At 38.9% G+C, this 19,132-nt stretch overlaps 2 protein-coding genes across 2 annotated transcripts; one reads left to right on the plus strand and one right to left on the minus strand.

Annotated features, from left to right (window-relative positions):
• Positions 1–165: 165 nt before the first annotated feature.
• On the plus strand, positions 166–12,815 carry abcg5 (ATP-binding cassette, sub-family G (WHITE), member 5). Its single transcript, XM_073481339.1, has 14 exons — positions 166–627; positions 1,805–1,926; positions 2,133–2,266; positions 3,775–3,873; positions 4,390–4,522; positions 5,751–5,890; positions 7,087–7,216; positions 7,397–7,610; positions 7,852–8,057; positions 10,506–10,644; positions 10,848–10,921; positions 11,215–11,326; positions 11,468–11,580; positions 11,948–12,815. Exons 1-14 carry the CDS (start codon positions 434–436, stop codon positions 12,133–12,135), a joined length of 1,998 nt encoding a protein of 665 aa, XP_073337440.1. The 5' UTR covers positions 166–433; the 3' UTR covers positions 12,136–12,815.
• dync2li1 (dynein, cytoplasmic 2, light intermediate chain 1) lies at positions 12,714–18,751 on the minus strand. The gene is made up of 13 exons (XM_073481340.1): positions 18,647–18,751; positions 18,416–18,539; positions 18,260–18,294; positions 17,855–17,924; positions 17,467–17,555; positions 17,061–17,259; positions 16,638–16,706; positions 16,334–16,411; positions 16,146–16,225; positions 15,715–15,785; positions 15,444–15,541; positions 15,241–15,333; positions 12,714–12,882 (listed from the first exon to the last, which is right to left on the minus strand). The coding sequence occupies exons 1-13, from the start codon at positions 18,658–18,660 to the stop codon at positions 12,820–12,822; spliced, it is 1,083 nt and encodes a 360-aa protein (XP_073337441.1). The 5' UTR covers positions 18,661–18,751; the 3' UTR covers positions 12,714–12,819.
• Positions 18,752–19,132: the final 381 nt, after the last annotated feature.

Genomic DNA, 19,132 nt, shown 5'->3' on the forward strand with positions numbered 1-19,132 from the left:
GCTGAAGATCTCCTCTTGTCTCAACTCACAAGCCTTCTCTCTCTAAAATTGTCCAAGTTCATGTCATTCAGTCCTTCGTCCGCTCTGCTCTTTCAGCCATAGCTTTTGTGGTTACAGCGCACAAACTGAAGACTGAGTTGAGACTGACAGCCAGTCTATCTATTCAGCATGTGTGGGTTTTTTTTTTTTGTGTCTTCTTTATACAACTCCAGATCAAAGTTCTCTGAGATAACGCAACCTTCACTGTGTGTTTATGGTTCCTGAGAGAGACCACTGCTCTCGCACAGCTGCTCTGTACAGGGAATGGTTGCAGACAAAGCCTAGACTAAACTGTAGAGCTCCACATGTTGTATATGAGTCATTTGGATATGAACATATTGATTTGAGACGGACTTGATACAGCGTCGTCTGGAGTAGCACACTAGCCGAAGACATGAACGGATCTTATTCAATGCAGCCTGAGGAGCAAGAGAACGGGACGGGAACGGGACGGGAAGTAAGAGAAACCTTCAAGTTTGTATCGTCGGAGAAGAGGGAGGTGAAGAGGGATGTGTGGAGGGACGGTGGAGACGAGCGATCAGAGCCATCCTGCTGTCTCAGTGTCAGCAAGCTCTCCTACACTGTCAGGTAAACGCTTCAGACAGAGTGTACAGGAGAGTCACTGACAGACAGATGCAAAAACAAACAAGAAATGACAAACAAGAAAATAAGACACAGAAAATGTGAAATTATTATGCAAACACACAGACAGGTTTGGATTGAATAATCTTTCATTTTACTTTGTCTAAATCCAATAAAATAGCAGAAAAAATAATTGGCAATGCTTTATATTAAGGTTCTTGTAATAAGCATTAATTAATTAAGGTAATACGACCTTTATAATATGCTCATTAAAATCATTCTGTGTCAATAAGACTATGTAACTGTTAATAATAGCATCATAAAGTAGACTAGTGTTAGATAAATATAGACTTACTTGCTTAAGAACATTAATAAAAACCTTCTGAGGTTTTATGCATATTGTATGCATTTACTAGCAGTTAACTTGTGTTTTTGCAGCTGCTGGATCAAAAATGAGACTGGCTTATTAAGGTTACTAAATCATTTATTATGCAGTTCCTGCCACTTCCCCATCTGGAATGAGCACTACATTAAAAGGTTAAAAGTTAAAGTTTAATTTATTAGTCATTTTATGAATTTAGGGTTGAGGTGCTCATTCCATCTGGAATGAGCACTACATTAAAAGGTTGAAAGTTAAAGTTTAATTTATCAGTCATTTTATGAATTTAGGGTTGAGGTGCTCATTCCATCTGGAATGAGCACTACATTAAAAGGTTAAAAGTTAAAGTTTAATTTATCAGTCATTTTATGAATTCAGGGTTGAGGTAGCTTCCTAGTCTGGTGATATGGCAGCAGATAGTATACTTCTGTATCTTTTGCCAGATGGCAGCAGGGTGAATGTATGTATTAATCCTAATAAAGCGACAAAAAAGCCTAGTAAAGGTTTAACAATGACATAAGAGATAAGTTAGTTAAACTCAATAAATGTGTTTGTAATGCTAATATGAACAACAATAAGAAACTCCTAAGGTTTTTTATTAACATTTTAAGCATTTATAAACTGTTAACATCTGCCCTATAGTTGCTTATATATGTCTTAAAATGTAACAATAAATATGTTTATGATGCTATTATTAACACATAGTTTTAATAAGAATCTTATAATGACACATCAAGGCCTTATTACCTATTAACTAATGCTTATTAAGAGGGTGATACATGTTCCTATGTGTGTATGTTCCAGTGAGCGTTTGGGTCCGTGGTGGGACTTACAGTCCTACAGGAACCGATGGACTCGTCACATCCTCAATGATGTCTCCTTCCATGTAGACAGTGGGCAGATCATGGGCATACTGGGCAATTCAGGTTCGTACTTATGAAATCTGAGGTTTTTAGAAAAGTACAATACGATTTAGTTACTCACAAGTCAGAATAAATACAATGTGACAGCACCTTTCCTTCCGTACGAACACTGGAGAAAACTATTATTAATAACATAAACATTAATAACAGAACCATAAAAGAAAGACCCCTTCAGCAAAAAGTGTGTCTGTGCACTTTGCATTATAAAGGTTCAGGAAAGACCACACTGTTGGATGCCATCTCAGGGAGGATCGGAAACAGTACGCTGCTGGGTGAGGTCTTCATTAACGGCAGGAAAATGAAGAGAAACGAGTATCAGGACTGTTTCTCCTACGTGCTGCAGGTAACACACAGAACAACCAAACAGTACAGTATAAACACAGAAAATCAGCTACTTCTCAATTTTTATAGATGCTTCAAACTGAGCTGTCAGCACATCTCAACAAGACAAAATGTATCATGAAAAAAGCAAAACAAAAACAAAAAAGAACAGAAAACATAAAATTGCTCCATCTGGAGTAATCCAAGTCAAGAGATCCCAAATTTGAAAGACATTATTCACACCTTTGACACGTGGTCGAGCTCTTCAGACGACCTGCGTGCTAATGCAAGAAGCTTAGCAGCTACAATGAAGATTTCGGCTTAAAAAAAGGTTGTAAAAAATGTCTTTTCAAATCAATTTGGGCTCACAGGGCCTCCAGAAACTTCGGCCGACTTTCCAACTGCACAGGGTCAGTATGCAATGACAGCCGCACTGTTAAACTAAACAGAACATTAATAAAGAGACTGAATAGTGGTTTTTAAAGTTGTTAGAACATGCATGTGTAACCGTGCCCTGGTTCTCATCACACACTGACATCAGGTTAAACTTTGCCCCATGAATATCACATGTGAGGGGCTGCATGCAGACAGTTTGTATGTATTTGACTTGTCCGTGTTCAACCACCAGAAATACTGAACCACAAACTCATGGAACACACATCATTTCGCAGAAACTCCTGAAAAGGTTGCCCTGGCCTCTGGATGAAATTAACTAAAGACCCCTGCTAGCCTCCTCATACACTTAATCTCTCAATGAGAGGTGCTCAAGTGTATCCAAAGCCTGAATTAAAAACACAGGCTTAAAACCGGCCTTGCTTCCTTTCAAATCATCTCTCTCTTCTAGCTGATAGCAACCCCCTCTGCTCTCTAAGCCTCGTCATTAACTTCCCCTGCTAAGCTGTAGATGAGGAGGTGATATGAGCTCCTGATATTAAAGTCATTCAGATGAGAGACTGTGGAGAAGTGGGATTCAGAGGCGCCACGTGTTAATTGAAGCAGGCTGAAGGTTCAGCAGGTTCAAGCAATGAAAGTGTGTATGTGAGTCTGTGTGCGTGTGTGCATATGTCTCGGGCAAAGGTATGTTACCGTTGGTTTGAACATGCGCGTACTGTGTGCACATGCACATGTACAGTGTATGTTTCCTATATGGATGTACATGCTGTGCAGGGATGTGCAGCAAAGATACTGTGGATAACTACTCTGAAATGTACACTTCTCTGTAGATAATGTGTAGCATGGATGTTTACTGTTTAATTTAATTCCATCCACGACATAAAGTTTCAAGATCTACTGTAGTTTGATTAATTCAAATGCACAAAAGGAAGATAGAGGTGATCATACTGCATCTGCATGTTGTTACTCACCTCTCTAGTAAGTAAAAACATGAGGAAAACTACTACAAGGCCTACAAAGTATGTCCAAAATAAGTATGAAAAATCTGTGAGATTTGTCTGCCTCACTGCACCTTACTTGTTTCTTGTTCTGTTTTGCTCTCTCCGTCCTCAATCTCTTTGTCTCGTTCTTCTCCAGAGCGATAACTTGTTGAGTTATCTGACAGTGGAGGAGACTCTGACCTACATAGCCCAGCTGGCCCTGCGGAAACATTCGGCAGAAGCCATCAAGAAGAAGGTGACTTTGGAGAGCCTCTTCTTTTCTGTCCACTTAGCTTAATCTTGACAGGGGAGACTGAGTCACAGGTTTTTTCACACTTACTACGTTTTTTCTTGAGATTCTGCTGTATATTTGGCTATCTAAGTCATAATTAGTTCAAAGAAAGTTATGTCCAAAGTCAGAATGATGCTAAAGAGATTTCAACATAGATCAAATGAATGAGATATTATTTGTAATCTCTTGCCATGTTGGTGCAATGGCTAGAAAATCTTAAAATCTCCCCTTATGAGATTGAAGCATGTTTTGTCAAAAATGTAAAAACATTTGATAACTTATCCTAGTCACTTCATTTTGATATTTCTTTATCACTTTTGACCGGAAGCAAATAAAAACCTCCTGGCCCTGCCCTTCACAATATTAAAGAGTACAGTACTGAGCACAAAATACTCCTACAACTATTAATAAAGTGCACTGACTAGAACTAGCTACAGGAGGCCCTTGTCACCTGACCCTTGACCTCTGGCTCCTGTGCAGGTGTCGGCGGTGATGGCCGAACTGAGTCTAGCTCATGTGGCCCACAGTGTTATCGGAGGTCGTGTCTTTCCCGGGATCTCCGGGGGCGAGAGGAGGAGGGTCTCCATTGCCAGCCAGCTGCTTCAGGACCCGAGTAAGTTCCTCTACCAGAATAACAGGAGTTTTATCTGTCTATCACAACAAACATGAACTGAACTGAACTGAAGGGTTACTGAAAAATAGATTTCTGGCTCGGAGTATGACAAATAAACTTATTTTAAGAAAACAGTATTTAACATAACATGTATTTTTAAATTCCATAAACAAAAAATGTATCTGATAGATATCCCCATGAAACCTTTCATGTTGATAATTTGCATTCATTTAATTAATTATTTTTTAATTTAAGTTCTAGGAAATTTTATTCTTAAATATGCAAATGATGCATTGTATCATTAAATATGCACAAATTTACTTAATTTTCAAAAACAAATATCTGAACTTAAGTTGACCAGTACTTGAAAAAACACTGCTGCCTGCCGTGTCTGGCCTTAAGCTTTGAGCCACATGGGACAAAGATTATACAAAATTGGCTGTGACGAATATCAGAAATATGTCCCTAATGTTTTGCACACTCCAGTAAATTCCTGCATATAGTACATGATATTTCACACATATACTGTTGGAAGCAACAGGACTGGAGGCAGGACTGCGCCAATCCTGAGAACAGAAGAAAGTTCACCACAAGACCCGTCTCTCCCCACAGAGTTTTAGAAGTCCACACTGAAAAACAAAGGGATCTAAGTAAGAGAGGAATAAGGAAAGGATGGAGAAAGGGACAGAGGGAGAGATGGAGACGAGTAATGAAAGACTGGGTTATCACACCACGAAGGGAATGAGCAGAGACCCACCTCTGTGAGTGAGTGTGTGTGTGTGTGCTCATTCCAGGTATAGTTTATCAGGTCTCCAGTCCTCCAGGGAGGATGAAGGGTCTCAGTCCTCATTCAGGATTAGAACAGCCACGGACACACACACACACAGAGTCACACACAGAGTAATGAGGAGTTCCCATTCGCTGCCTCTCCAATCAACCAGGAAATGAATTAATCTCACAATTAAAGCATCTGCTAATTCCACTCTGCTTTCATGAAGCAAAGAGGCAATCTTTTAATTGTCCTAATTAGAGTAATTAACTGAAAAAAAAAGAACTCACTTATCTTAAGTTGGCCCCGCTGAGAGTCCTGAATGTGCCACCTAATAAAAAGTACATTTAAAAGTTTCCAACTTAAAAGAAGAAAAAAAGTTATTGTCCTGCCTTTCTCTTATGTTCTTAATGTTTCTATGTGCCACAAGCCTGCATGATGGTGATGATGTCATTGCAGGGGTGGTCCTATTGGACGAGCCGACCACAGGCCTGGACAGCATGACGGCCAATCAGATTGTGGTGCTGTTGGCAGAGCTGGCCAGGAGGAACCGTATCGTCATAGTAACCATCCACCAACCGCGCTCCGAGCTCTTCAGGGTGGGTTTTTGGGACTAACTGAGGAAAGGAGAAAGAGAGACGGAAACTTCCTTTTAAGTATAACTTAGCACAGTTCACACATGTCCATATGTACACTGCAACAGTTTTTGGTTTCTGTAATCGTTCTTTCTGTACATACTGGCCGTGAAGAGATCCCTTTTTAAAAGAAGTAATGCGGGACAAAATCCACATTCCTCCTTTAGTGAAGTTGAAGCTAAAGTAAGGTTTAAGTTTTACTTGCTGATCTGCAGTGAAGGGAGCAAAACCGGGGGGAATATGTATTAAAAACACGGGAAGATTCACACTTTATTTTTACTGAGAATGAGGACTGCAGGTTTTGTCTTTTATTTCTTTCTTTAGAACTACAGTAGCAAGACAACAATTAAAGGAAAAGTTCACCCAAAAATGAAGATTCAGTCATTCTCGACTCACCGATATTGATGGAAAGATGAGTGAAAGTTCGTAGTCCCCAAAACATTTCTTGAGCTTCACAGCAAAACAGCGTTGCAGCATTATTCTGAACAACAGAAACATAAAATGGCCCCATGAAGTTTGTCTGCTGTAAACCAAGTGTCCGAAAATAAATTTGAAAAGACCTTATGTAAAACCTTGTTACATGATCAAGCTCATGCAGCTGCTCGCTTTTAGCTTAGTGTCCTAAATCACGTTTTTCCAAATCAATTTCCGATCTCGGGGCTTCCGGAGACTTAGATTACACCGGGCGAACTGTATGGAACCACCTTGAGTGTTTTGCTTTTGTTGTGGTTTTATGTTTTAAAATAAGCCCCATCGACTTCAGTTGTTTTAGAGAATACTGCAACAATGTTTTTCTGTGAAGCTCCAGAAATGTTTTGTGGACTATAAACTTCACCTGACTTTGCATCCACATGGGGGTGAGCATATAATGAAAGATAATTTTTGGGTGAATTTATCCTTTAAGAAACCCTTACAGCAATCAAAAACTTCAATTTCAACGTATGTTTGGGCATGTGAATGTTGGTCAGGATTGAAAAACATGGGGAACTATCCTTTAACACTGTAAACCTCACCACCTTCTACCAAGAGAGAGGTTCATATGTTGTAGTTCAGTTGACAGGTATTTGTTGATGACATTCAACAATGTAATGGTGTGTGTGTGTGTGTGTGTGTGTGTGTGTGTGTGTGTGTGTGTGTGTGTGTGTGTGTGTGTGTCCCAGGTGTTCAGCAGGATAGCTATAATGAGTCGTGGAGAGCTGGTGTTCTGTGGGCAGCCAGGAGAGATGGTGGACTTCTTCAGCCAATGTGGATATGAGTGTCCAGAGTACTGCAACCCCTTTGACATCTATGGTACTATATGCTATGATCCTGCATTAAGTATTGTATATTTATATTAGAGCCCTACAGCTACATTATGTTGACACTCAAACAAATAAAGAATATGTATTTCTTGAGAATACAGAGAATATATAGAATGAAGTCTGTGTTGCATGAATATTAAACTATTCAAACTGCTTTCATGTCAATCAGTTGACTTCACCTCAGTGGACACACACAACAGTATGAGGGAGGCAGCCACCTTCAATCGTATGCATGAGATCACTTCATCCTATCAGACGTCTACCATCTACCAGAGCATGCTGGGAAAAATGGAGCAGAGCCTGCAAAAGCCAGACAAGCCCGCCATCCCCTTTAAGAGCAAAGACTCACCAAGTGGTGCAGCCAAACTTGTAGTTCTGCTCAGGTCAGTGCTGAACGAGTCAATAACTGATTAATGATTACCACAGAAATGATTAGATTTACATTTTTGAGTATCCAGAGCATCTATTTGCATTTAAAACTGTAAGTGGATAGAAGCAAGTTCTCCATCCTGCTCTTTGTGTGTTACTGTATGATCTTAATAAACTAAACTAAACTAAACTAAACCTATGCAATTATGCCTTTACGTGTGTTTACATGTATTTCCATGTGTGTTTTGTGTGTAGACGGACGGCAAGAAACCTGTCCAGAGACAGGATGGGTGTCCTAATGCGTCTGTCCCAGAATCTGATCTACGGTCTCTTTGTGGCCTTCTTCGTGATGCGTTTAGACAATGATGTCACCAAGGGCGCTGTGCAGGACCGCATCGGCATCATCTATCAGAGCATTGGTGCTTCGCCCTACACTGGCATGCTGAATGCTGTAGCTCTCTGTGAGTTTATCCGACAAATACATCTGTACATAGAGGGGAAAAACATTTTAGTCCAGGTTTTTGAAGTGACACATTTACAGTGGTGCACGTAGCACTGATATACTGCACATATTCTCATAAACAATAAAAGAGGTTTTAAACTTTAAATTAAATTTTTAATTGGACAGAGACTGTGTCTGACACAATTACCTGAAACCAAGGTTGTTTTGGAAAGAGAGGTCCTCTAACTAGCTACACAAACTAGACTAAAACATTAACAAGGCTGCGACTATTTTCATTGTCAATTCATCTGTTCATTATTTTTTCGATAAATTGATTAGTTGTTTATGATAGAAAATGGTGAAAAATGTCCAGCATTTTCCAGAAAGCCCAAAATGACGTCCTCAAATGTCTTGTTTCGTCCACAACAACCCATAGATATTCAGTTTACTTCAGTTCAGTTCTACTTCAGTTCCACGTTACCATATTTCAGCCGTTGCATAATGTTAGGGTGACATGATATTCCATCTAACTGCGTGTGTCTGATAACACCACCCAATAAATATCTACACGGGGTTGATTCGATAACTTCAAGGAAATTCTGAAGTAAATGTGATCTACTATCTTTGTTAAACAGCATGTTTCAGATGTCTTAATCTTCGCTGTGTAAGCTCCCTTATCTCCTGTTCAGTAAGTGAAAAGGGTTTGCTGTCTGCAGTATTTTTGTTCCCTTCAGCAAAAATGGATAAAGTCTAGCCTGGATTTTGCTTGGTGAACGTGCCTGAAGAGATTTCATGTACTTTCAGTGTCTCTCTTAGGTCAGAGTAAAAGATTAAATAATGAGTTGTAAGTTTCACTACAGTATTAGTATTATAGAGCAGAACTGCAGTCAGTCATCATCACAAATATCTATTTCTATCAGAATCACTTTCATTTTAGGATTACTTACATAAAGATTACATATGTTTTACCTTTTTGTCATTTGCTGTGGCTTTACAAAGTTGCTCGAAATGTCCTGTTGTTTGCATTTGCAAATTTGGACTACCTACAAGAGGGGTTGGGGGTTGACCTTTACTCCATTTAAAACTCAATGAACCCAAGTGCCTTTTCACCTACAGACCTACACTACCTATACTATCTATATAACCTGTATTTACATGTATTTGTGTCATATTTATAGCAGCTGCCTTGACTTGAGGTCACCTTAAATACAGACAAACCGTAACACATGCGCTGTGTACACACAGAGAAAGAGATAGAGACAGGGAACAAAGCTGAATGCTAGTATTTGTTCAAGCTCATTCTTTAATGATATTCAATTCATTCCTATTAGTGATTTTACAAATAATTTAAGACTTCTGTGAGGTTTATATTTGATCTTGTGCTATATATTTTTTACTTTTTTTTTTATCTCAGTGAGAATTTAGTTGTTAAATTGAATTAAAAGGGGCTGAAATGCCACATAGGGCAATAGGTAATAAAACTGTAAAATCTATCCGAAAATTTATTTTATGCATGATAAGGTGTATGTTAAAAGATGATACAGACAATAACCTGTGAAGGATATTGGCTCTAAGGGGTGATTATCTCTTCAATGTCTTCCTTGGTTTTCAGCTGAGTCTAAAATCTTAGTTTTAGGGCTTTGGCTGTCACAGATACCGAGGATAAGAGATATGATAAAACACTGGGCTGAGCTGGAGTCACACTGGAGTTAAAAGGTAATTAACAGCACCCAAACAGCCGGAGGGAGTTATCGGGGGTGTTCAGACTGACCTTGAAACTAGATAAAGACTGATTGGATACAACATTGACAGAGATTTGTTCCAACAAACAGGCCTAGTGAGTTGTCCTGCAAGTCTGGAACACGGTGAACGGCTTCAGTTTCACTCAGACAAGGTATCAAGAAAAATCTTTACATCTAAAATCGGGCTCTTAGATGCCTTTGGTCTCCCTAAACCTAAGCAGACCTTAAGCACAGTGTTGTTGCAACATAAAATTGAAAACTGAAACGTAAAGAAACAACATTAAAACGTAAAGAAATGTAAAGTTTCAACATATCCAAGGTTATGGATATGTCAGACTGGTGACTGAGTTGTGGTTTTCATGGAACTTACTGTATTTTAGTGATGGGACAGAGCAACACATTATTCATTTAATGATACATCTCTTGCCAAAATCAAGATTTTGTGATATCACTGGTCTTTCAGAGTTTAAGTGTTTCAATTATCAAATATGAACCCTGAATCAGATAGTGAGAAGAGCACTGCTCCACTCAATAAAAAATTATCTAACAAGTACTTTCCTCTGGCTTTTATAAACCTAATACTGTACATAACAAGGTGATTTTTACCCCACTTGCTTGCATATTTATTTATTACAGTCCTTTGAGAGCTTTTTGGAATTTTCATCACATTATCTGCTCTCTCTCCTTCTCTTAGTCTCACTCTCCCTCTCTGTTTTTCTCGACAGTCCCAGCATTGCGAGCTATCAGTGATCAGGAGAGTCAGGATGGTCTTTACAGTAAATGGCAGATGTTCTTGGCCTACATCTTCCACATCCTGCCCTTCAGCATCCTCAGTATTTTCATCTTCACCTCTTTCCTTTACTGGTGGGTAGTAAGCATGTATGTGTTTGCCACTGGGGGGAACATACAGCCTGAGTTTTCATTTGGGGGGATGCAAGCTGCATTTCCTTAAAGATTTAATGGATCTCCTATTCTGAATGTGCACCCTCAACTTAGCCTTAGTCTCTTACAGTACTGACTCTTCTTTTGTCTCTTCTATTTTTTGTCCCTGCCTGCTCTCCTCTCAGGATAGTGGGGATGCACCCTGACAGCTTGCGCTTCCTGTGTTTCACTGCAGTCGTCCTGGTGCCGCATATTATAGGTGAGCTGATAAGATTAAGGTGAAAAACAGTCATTGTCTCCTTTTTCAAAACAAAGGATTATCAGAATTAAAGTACATAATAGGGAAATGTTTGCATTTTGTCTTCATCACTACTCTGCTGACAACACTTTGACAGGGACATACTCTAGATATTCAGTTTTTTAGAAAAGAAACCTCAGTATACTGTCAAGCCTACAAATGTGTTTGACCTGAATAGGGATCCCTTTAATGTCATGTTTCCACTGTTAATAGTGTTTAGTTGTATTTATTAGTATGTTTTTTCTTTTCCTTAGGTGAGTTGCTGACTGTGGTGTTATTAGGAGTGGTCCAAAATCCTAACATGGTCAACACTGGAGTGGCTCTTCTCAATATTGCAGGGATCCTGGTTGGATCTGGTTTCTTAAGGTGAGACTCCAAATATGTTTAGAATTTAATTAATAAGTAACTTTAAATCAAGCAGCTTTTCCAGCTCTTCACTCTAAATGAAGGAATAACATTTGCCACTGCTACCTGTAACACAGCTTCCTCTCCTCTTCTTCTCTACAGAAGCACCCAGCAGATGCCAGAGGTCTTCCAGTGGCTCAGCTACCTGACCTTCCAGAAGTACAGCTGTGAGCTTCTCATAGTCACCGAGTTCCATGGACTCAACTTCACATGTGGTAAGCTGCTCTCACCATGGGACAACATGCTCTGTCCAATTACCCTGAAAATAAAAAAGGGACCCATAATTACAATTATTTAAAACTCCTTACAGCTCAAAGACTGTGTGTGTCCCAGTATGTGTCCCAAGTTGAACTTTTAAAAAATGTTAACGCGTCACTATCTACCTTTACAACATTTTGATTAGGGTGGCTATTTGTGATAACAATTTTATGACGAGTTTGATGTTGTAAAAGATAAATTACTTGACCTTGACATTATGATAGATGATCTGTACAGGACAATTCAGTAAATTAAAGAAAGGACACACCGAAGCTGCGACGATCGTAAACTCATTACTCTCTGTGGTGTGTTGTGTTTTTGCAGAGGCTTCCAAACCTTACAGACCGGGAGCTTGTCTGATCACTCAAGGCAATCAGATCATTGATGAGGGCTATCCTGGCGCTCTGTCTCGATACACACTAGACTTTATTCTCCTCTACTCCTTCCTCCCTGCCCTCCTGCTGCTGGGCATGATCACCTTCAAGATCAGAGACAAGATTATACGTCACTAAGACCACAGACACACATTTGTGGTTGAATCTTCTGTTTAAACAGGAAGCTAAACTGAGTTTAGTTCTGAGGATCTAAAACAGATATAGAGTTGGATGTTATTTGGAGATTAAATAAATCAAATCATCTGATATAACGACTAAATGCACCATCGACCAACCTGCTGCTTCAACACTGATTGAGCTCAAACAACACACAGCACTTTCTGTATGGTGCAAATATTTGCACTAATGTCAAATTAATTATTTTTCATATAAAAGTACAATGTGGTAAATGGAAACCAACGTATAAATGTGTGTAGTTTGTGTAGTTTAATTCCAAATTGAAGGATGGACTACTGTGTACCATCCAGTATTTGAAGAATATACACGTTCAAACTGCTATAATGCCACAGTTGTATTGAATTTATTACTTTTTTGTATAAATATTGTCATGTACCGTGTCATGAATAGGAGGGGATGTTTATTGAAATAATGTAAAATTGTTTAATTTTTAGAACACATTTTATCATCAGTGTACAAATAGTTTTGATACGTTTAAAATAGTTTCAGAAAAAATATCTAGTTATACAAGTTGTATGAATTACCAAGAAATAAATAATGCAAAATGTATACTGTATTTACAGACATATATGATGTATCTGTGTGTGATAATAAAGCTGATTGATCGTCTATCTATCTAATCTGTCATGTCTCCAGCTCCAGTCCTTTCCACGACTTAGCTGCATTCCTCTTATACTGATCCAACTCCTGAAAACAGACAGAAAGAGAGAAGAAAAACATGACATCTTTTCTGTATTAATGTTAATAAAGTACAGTGAGTAAGTACAGGTTACTGAACAGACATAATACAATCCCAAAATGGTAAACAAGGTTGTGTTCTCTTCCTGAGACAATAAATCTAAATATAGAGCACAGATATCATTATGTTATAACACCAGTAACCTCTGATATAATTAAATCAACACTGCAGTACAGCCAAAAAGTTCAAGGACTCAAAACATTAAACATTAATTCAGGCAGGTCACCTGGGGACAGTGCAAACCTTAACCTGTAGCTAGCTGGTAGAATTGCTTCAGTCACCACCGAAAAGAAAGAAATCAATGCTAATGCTGGTCAAATTTGCCTGACTCGCCATTGGCCGATGGACAAAGAAATTAATTTTGCACCTTGCCTGAGCTACTTTGTTATTTCCTCCAGTCGGTCTAAAATTTGGGAAAGTAGGTTTGCTGACTAGAACTCTGATTCTGCAGAAATGTTCAAAACCTTCAGATTTTATCATTTAAGCAGCTTTTGAACTAAATGCAGTAATGATTTTATCATGAACTTCGGAGAGTAACCCAGGAATCAGCTGTTTTCTTTACTCGTCTGAGTTATTTTTTGATATAGTAATACTTGGTTTAATAATGTCATGTAAAAGTGCTGTGACCTTATGGTTAAAATCTTTTAAGGGTGAAAAAAAGTAACTTAAAGGTAACCTGTGGAGTTTTGTACTAATAGCACAATAAAATTCCCAAGAAAAACTCCAGGGCAATCTCTTTCGACTATTAAAATGCCTTTGTTGTCACACCATGGTCATGTTAGACCTTAAAAACAAACTGCGAAAATACGTTTCGGCATCAAGCCTTGGACACCCTGATGAATGCTTGATGCAATGCAAAGAGCGGAGGATGTACAGGTGTACACTGGCGACAAAATACACAATTCTGCTAATTGACACTATTACAACAATCTACAGGTCGCAGTAATTTGCCAATGTAGTGATGCAATGTAGGGTTAAAAGTGTTAAGAAAACTTGAATTTGCAGTATTTTATTTACAATATGTTTTTGTGACCAACAATGAATATAAAGTCGACGGGGCACCTTTAAGCTCTGCAAGGTTGTCTCTTTCAAAACTCTTGATATACACTAGTCTCAGTTTGTGCATCTCAAGTGAAAAGATATGTCACCTCTGGCTACCATGCTCTTTTGTATTTGGAAATATGGTTGCAACTTGGGAAACAGGTTAAAAATGTTTTATGTCATACAGCACAGCAGAACATTTTTAATCCGATTAACTAATGGGCAGAAGAGTCTTTAACGATTATAAAAATGCCTTCAAAACTGCTGTACTTTGCTGTTAAATGACCTTCTGGATTTTTGAAAGATGGCATGGATTTATCTCCCAGGAAAACAGATGCTTAGCTCTGTGACACAAATACATAAGACACATAAACTAGGGCTAAGGCTTCACAAGCTCAGATGTGTGGATTAGTCTAATATCAACTCTCAGCAATACATACAAGACAGGCATACGGTTTGCATGAAGGATATCAGTTTACAATCCACCCTGACATGCAAATAGGCCCACAGAGTTTTTCTCCATGGACTACTGGAATAAACCTTTACCCCGTTTTTCTTATTGGTTACCCGACCAGTTACATTATGTTCCATCCAATTGCAGAACAAGATGACACGCATCAGGTGAGATTACGCGATAACAGAATTGCGACTCCCACAGGGTTACTACAGTTCAAATGCCAGAGTGGCACCCAACAGGTCGTTGTGAAGACTACTATCTCTGAGGTTATAACTGCAGGATACATTACAGCCTGTTAATAAGCCTGTGACAGAAACACCGCTATATACATATAGGTTACTGGAGGACAGAGGGTTACTATGGAACATTAGCCTTGTTTAAGACAGGTGAGGAGCAGAATGCAAAAGACTTAAGTCTTCAACAGCAGATCTATTGTCTCTCTGGTACAAATTCAGGTACTCACAGTGTATATACAATATAGCTATGGATAGGAGGGCTGTTACGTCACTATGCCTCAACTTTAAGACCAAGAGAGAGCAGCGATGACAGAATATAAAACATATTATACAAAAAGAACAAAAACAAAGAGGAAAAACTACTTCTTACTCCAGGGTTCATGACTGAAATCTCACGCTGCCTGGGCTTATTTGAAATCTAACCTCCTAATGTTTAAAAAATCTGTTATTTTCCTCAATACAAGGAGGTCAAAGGTCAGGGTCACAACGCATCTGATTGACTGATTGATCACCATATTGCCTGTCTGTCCAGAATCATAGGTGAATGATGTTGATTGATCAAACGTTTTTACCTGGTCCTTCTGGGCTCTCATGGCATCAATCTGAGGCTCACTGTATTGTGGATCCTTAGCTGGATCCTTTAGTTCCCTCTGCTCGCTGGTATTCTGCAGAGACAAAGTCAGTCAGATGGACAGAAATACGTTAAAATGGATTTACAGAGATACTCGTTCATGCAAACATGCATATTAACATCAGAGGTCGGCGACTGAACTACCTCTTGGGGGAAGATGCGGTCATAAACTTTCTTCCAGAGGTCCTTTGGGTTTTTGGCATGCAGAGAAGTAATGTCCACATCAGTAGTGGGAGGGGAACCTAAAGTAAAAGGAGCATTATTTAAAACACAATAACACACAATCCTGTCCATGTCAATAAATGTCAAGGCAGACGTTGGCTCTAAATCAGTTAAACGTCTTACAAAACAGCAACTGAATATTCTATTTAAATGCATTTTACCGCTTTTGGCCACAGAGTAGCGCTGTGCTCACCTATTTGGCTGAAGGAGTCAGAGCCTGCTGGAATGATGAGAGGCTTGGTGGAGTCACAGGACATAGTTTTCCTGATCCGAAGATAAAAAATAAACAAGATGAAAACACAACCGACCAGGAAACTTAAAGTACAATAAACAGTAATATATACAACAATTCATTTTTGTTTGAAACACTTAAAAGGTGTGAAATACTGTTAATTTTCTCTTCATCTCTATAGTATATGATCCATTTTGAGCTGTCTCTTGAATCTCTTGTAAATACAGTACATCTCAAGGGCAAAAAATGTTAGTATAATTTCTTATAGTCCTAGTTAAGTATAAATGTGAAATGCAATTAGAAAAGTATTACCAAGTATTAGTGATACAACTTAAGAAGGACAGTCCCAGTCCATTACTATTTGGTGTATAATGCTGTGTGATCCTGCTCACCCTCTGTCCAGACCAAAAGCCAGGTGGGAAAAGAAGCTCTTGGTTTTTGACATGAGGCTCTCCGACTTGATGCTTGTGAACTGATGAAGAGATTAAACATTGTTGATTGAATGGATGGATTCAAAGAAAGCAAAAAAGATTAAAAAGTGCAAATGTGAATATTTTTCCTGTGTAGTAAAAACACTTACAATAAGAGAGGCTGCGTAGTAGTGGGCAACAAAACGCAGTGTTTTACTGACAACTTTCTTTTTGTCCGAGTCAAATTCCTGCAACACAGATGGAAAAAAACTCCTTCAGTATGTCTTGCACATATATCACCAGGAAGAAAATTAAGTAAGAAAATTGCCAAGTTACACCAATGCATCTGTGACATTAACACACATAACTTTTATGTGTAAAAAAATTAAGTTGTACAGATAGCAAGTATTTGAGAGGTCATAAAACATAGGTCATTTAGCCACCATGAGACAACTCCATAAGCATTTATGTTACCTGAAAGATGTCATATTTGCTGCCAATGATGAGGAGAGGAACAGGAAAGGGACTGATCAGCTCTCTGTCCTGTCCAGAAAGTCACAGTTAACTCAGGAAACATGTACCTTCTTACATCTGCACTAAATAAAAAACAATTCACCTATCATTCACAAAAAAGTCCTACATCATCTTATTCCTACCTTTTCTACAATAAGAAGATGAAACAGCTGTTTTTCTCCATGTTGGTTTAGTTTATTAGCATCTGTATTTTGTGTTTTTATTTGTGACATACTTTAAGCCTTTTCTGGGAGCCTGATACATGAGCAATCCTTGAGTAGTTTGTGTATTTCAGTACTTCTTCAAATATGCTACTACTATATGTTGCCCTGGACTGAACCAAACATTATGTTAAAAGGAGAGGGTAATGAGCAGAGGACTCACAGGGTAGTCTTTAGGTAAGACTCGTGCTGTTGACTGGACAGCCATCTGATGTTTAGCTCCAGGTTTGGTCCTCTGTGCTTGTTGTGCCTTGGAAAATACTTTCTCCAACTGAGCTTGTGCTGCCTGCAGCAGCTTCTCCATGGTTTCCCACAGGGCGTTGGGTTTAGACAGGTCCAGAATAAGGATGACCGACAGAGACCTGGGAAAAGACAGGAACCAAGAAAACCCTTCCTTTACTGGCATTACACTGCTGTTCAACCCAGACTGATTTTAAAGAAAACATGCAATTGTCTGAAAAGAAAACATAAATCAGAACATGTCACATACCCCCCCTTACTCTAACAGTGAGAAAATAGTGAGCTGTGATAAGACAACATGACGTCAGGAATGTGTGAAAGTGACCTACTTGATGCTGGCAGGAGAGATGGGGATCTGGACCAAGTCTGACAAAGAGGTCCCGCCACCCAGCTCCCATAGGTGGGCTATGTCTTTGGGCTAAGAAAGGAAACAACAATCAGTTTCAGTGCACCATCTATTTACAAGTCACACATTATGTGAAGAACCAGTAGGTCTGAGTAAATAGCATATCATGTCACATAAAGTCACCATCTCTCAAAGTGAGCCTGGTGCATTGTGCTCGAGTACTGGAAGTCGTGGTGAATTATTTTTCAGTCTTTGTAGCTCTTTGCAAGGGTGAAGTTTTCAGACACAGTCACAACTTAGCAAGATTATCAGTTGTGTGTCTTTATCTCAGTTTTGTTAGAGACATGTCCAAGAGTCCAGGGCTTCCTTACTGTGTTGTGTCCTCTGGCCCGTCTACCGAAAGTGTACTCCATTGCCAGAGTTGGCTTGGATGGTTCATCCCTGGTGGATTAAGAAACAGTATTATTGTTGTTATTGTAAATTGAGCTAGCCTGGGTGTCATTTTGTGTCAGCTTTAATCTGTGAAGAAGATTGTGAGATGCAGCTGAAAGCTTTGAGAGAATTAACCTTTAAATTTCGGTTATGAATTACATTGCATTTTTCTAGATGCCAAGGTTGAACTTCTATGCTTACTGTTTAATTCTGTTTTGGGTGAAGTGTCTCTTAAATATTGGTCTGCGTGCAGCATATGGAATGGATTAAGATCATGTTTGGTTTTATCATGAGGCTTTATTTGTCAATTTTGAGACGATAACCTAGATCACACTCATGCTCACCTGTCGAGGCATCTGAGGAGAATGGACGTTTTACCCTGAAAAAAAAAGAGCAAAAGGTAAGTTTACTAGCTATAACTTATGTAGCTGATACTTGGTAATATTGTTGCCATTAGAGAGAAAGAAATGTGCTGTCTGTGGTCACGTTGGTGAACATACCCCTGCCTTGCTCCCCATCAGAAACACGCTCCTCTCACTGACCGTGTCTCCTCCGTCCTCCTCCCCACCTTTAGTCTCCCGACTGTGGACCTCCGCCGCAGCCAGTTCCCATAACGTGTCTGAGCTGACAAATACGAGACAAAAGCGACACATTATTCGATAAAAAAACATCTTAATATATCTGTGATAGTGTTAAAATGTGCGAAAACGGGCACAGAAACTGGTCCTCACCTTATTTTTGGCATTACATTTGATGTTTTACAACCAAAGTTAACAAGCTAGCTTAGCTAAATGGCTAAAACCGAAGGATACCATTACAAACGTTGCCAGAGTAACAGCGCGTTTCGATGATGTAATCAAATTTACATCTAAAGGCATTGTGGGTAATGTAGTGCGCTCGTTAAAAAGAGCTTTGTACCGCCTACATCAGAACAAAATAAAGATTTTTTTTGCTGCATGGACTTTTATAGATGCATAGGAAGTTAAACTATAATAATTCAGTTGTATAAGCAACATTTAAAATACTTAATGGGTGTACTGAATTTGTTATATCTTCATTTGTTTGTCATGTTTACAAATCGGGTGTCTGGTATAAAGCAGTTTAGTCACTTTAAATACCAATTCTATGCCCCATCTTAGTTACTCATTTCAGTACAGACTACACTGATATCTATGTGCAAAATTCAGGTGACACAATGTTTATTTATCATATAATGA

Source organism: Pagrus major, chromosome 15 (assembly GCF_040436345.1).
Source record: "Pagrus major chromosome 15, Pma_NU_1.0".
In the NCBI taxonomy this organism is placed as follows: domain Eukaryota; kingdom Metazoa; phylum Chordata; class Actinopteri; order Spariformes; family Sparidae; genus Pagrus; species Pagrus major.

Bases quoted from the DNA above. Each gene is read 5' to 3' on its own strand.
- abcg5 (XM_073481339.1), top strand. From the start codon at position 434: ATGAACGGATCTTATTCAATGCAGCCTGAGGAGCAAGAGAACGGGACG. The intron at 7,217-7,396 runs GTACTATATGCT...CATGTCAATCAG, and splicing joins CAACCCCTTTGACATCTATG to TTGACTTCACCTCAGTGGAC. The intron at 8,058-10,505 runs GTGAGTTTATCC...TTTTCTCGACAG, and splicing joins GCTGAATGCTGTAGCTCTCT to TCCCAGCATTGCGAGCTATC.
- dync2li1 (XM_073481340.1), bottom strand. The intron at 17,556-17,854 runs GTAAGGAAGCCC...TTCCTTTCTTAG, and splicing joins GGGCCAGAGGACACAACACA to CCCAAAGACATAGCCCACCT. The intron at 16,226-16,333 runs GTAAGTGTTTTT...TCTCTTCATCAG, and splicing joins ACTACGCAGCCTCTCTTATT to TTCACAAGCATCAAGTCGGA.